The sequence below is a fragment of the Lolium perenne genome, chromosome 3 (assembly GCF_019359855.2).
Source record: "Lolium perenne isolate Kyuss_39 chromosome 3, Kyuss_2.0, whole genome shotgun sequence".
Classification (NCBI taxonomy): Eukaryota; Viridiplantae; Streptophyta; class Magnoliopsida; order Poales; family Poaceae; genus Lolium; species Lolium perenne.
In genome coordinates, this window is record NC_067246.2 from 232,981,569 (window position 1) to 232,983,152 (window position 1,584).

The 1,584-nt window shown below is 57.6% G+C and overlaps 1 protein-coding gene across 1 annotated transcript; it reads left to right on the forward strand.

The window, feature by feature from the left end:
• Positions 1 to 296: 296 nt before the first annotated feature.
• Positions 297 to 1,256, forward strand: LOC127338587 (putative calcium-binding protein CML19). The gene has a single exon (XM_051364642.2). The coding sequence runs from the start codon at positions 455 to 457 to the stop codon at positions 1,100 to 1,102; it is 648 nt and encodes a 215-aa protein (XP_051220602.1). The 5' UTR covers positions 297 to 454; the 3' UTR covers positions 1,103 to 1,256.
• The last annotated feature ends 328 nt before the right edge of the window (positions 1,257 to 1,584 follow it).

Consider the following 1,584-nt stretch of genomic DNA (forward strand, 5'->3'; position numbering starts at 1 on the left):
CAACTACGATTTTTGTTTGAAATTGGCCGGTGATCAAGGCAACTCGATCACAGGTTTTAAGCATGTATTGCGTATCGGCTCCTCTGTTTCCAGCATAATACTTTAGCTGCTGCCACTCTTCAATTCGTTGGAATGTGCAGTTTCGCCCAACTTACATGCAGCTTAATTCTTCATGGATCATTGGCTCGATCTGACCCTGCGACAGAAAGCACGAGGTGCCAGAAAAGGTCTCGTGAAATTTCCCCCGCTGCCCGCCGTAAAATACTGCACGGCCGGCCGGCCGCATTGGATTGTTCCGTCTTTCTCCCCACTATATATACGCGCCACCATGGTCACTGGTTCTCTTCCATATAGACGGCGCACGCGCACACGCACACGCACACTAACTTAGCTTTCACATAGAGAATTCCGGAAGCTTTCAGCTACGTACGTAGCTTCGCGCAAATAAAGATCAATGGCGAGCACCGAGGTCTCCAACCCGCCGTCGTCCAAGCGCCTGTCCCCGAAGGGCAGCTTCAAGCTCAGCCTGCCAGGCCTGCTTGCCTGCGGCCAGTGCAAGGCCACCACCGTGTCGCCCCCGGACTCCCCAACCGGCCCCGGCGCGAGGTCCGCGCGGTCCCTATCGTCGTCGGCGTCATCGTCCATGGGCACGTCGTCTCGCGGGCGCGAGCGCGACCGCCAGGCGGAGCTCCGGGAGATCTTCCGCCACTTCGACCGCGACATGGACGGCCTGATCTCCGGCCTGGAGCTCCGCGACTTCTTCGCGTCGATGGGCGACGGCGGCGCGGCGGCCGCGCTGGAGCTGGACGCGGCCAGCGGCGGCGGCGGCGACCTCACGCTGGGGTTCGAGGAGTTCGCGCGGATCGTGGAGCGGAAGGGCGGGGAGGAGGAGGAGCGCGAGGACCTGCGGCGCGCGTTCCAGGCCTTCGAGGCCGTCAAGGGCTCCGGCCGGATCACGCCGCGCGGCCTGCAGCGCGTGCTCAGCCAGCTCGGCGACGACCCGTCAGTCGCCGAGTGCCAGGCCATGATACGCGCCTACGACGACGACGGCGACGGCGAGCTCGACTTCCACGATTTCAACCGCATGATGAGCCATGGCTAGCGACCTATATATCCGGCCATGGCGCGCGCGGCTCGATCGTTACCTCCGTATGATTTCCCTGTTGCCCGTTGTGTGCTTGTGGTGTGCTTTCCCGCGCACATTCGACGTGGGTTTCCTATGCCAGTATGTCATTGTGTGTTTATGTTTGGCGTCCGATGTTTGTGCGCTGGAGACTTTCCTAAGACAGACGATGCTGTAATCTTGCCATGCCGCCAAGGATCGCAATTTTATCTAGTACGTGATGTTAATTGGAACTCAGAGACAACATGCTTAGAGCAACTCTAGCAGGCTCGATAATCAAAACAGGAAAACACGTATGATTATTGTTCACTCAAGATTATTGGCATGGCGACGACTAAGCTTGTGCATTATTTTCTTGTAGGACGCGTCGCTTTTAGAGAACCTCTTTTGCGATTCGGATGTTGTATTTGGTGGTGGTTAGAGTGTTGTTGTTGTCAATATTTCATCACTGCGACGAGTCT

What these genes read in the sequence shown, in the direction of transcription:
- LOC127338587 (XM_051364642.2), top strand. Translation starts at nt 455, where the DNA reads ATGGCGAGCACCGAGGTCTCCAACCCGCCGTCGTCCAAGCGCCTGTCC.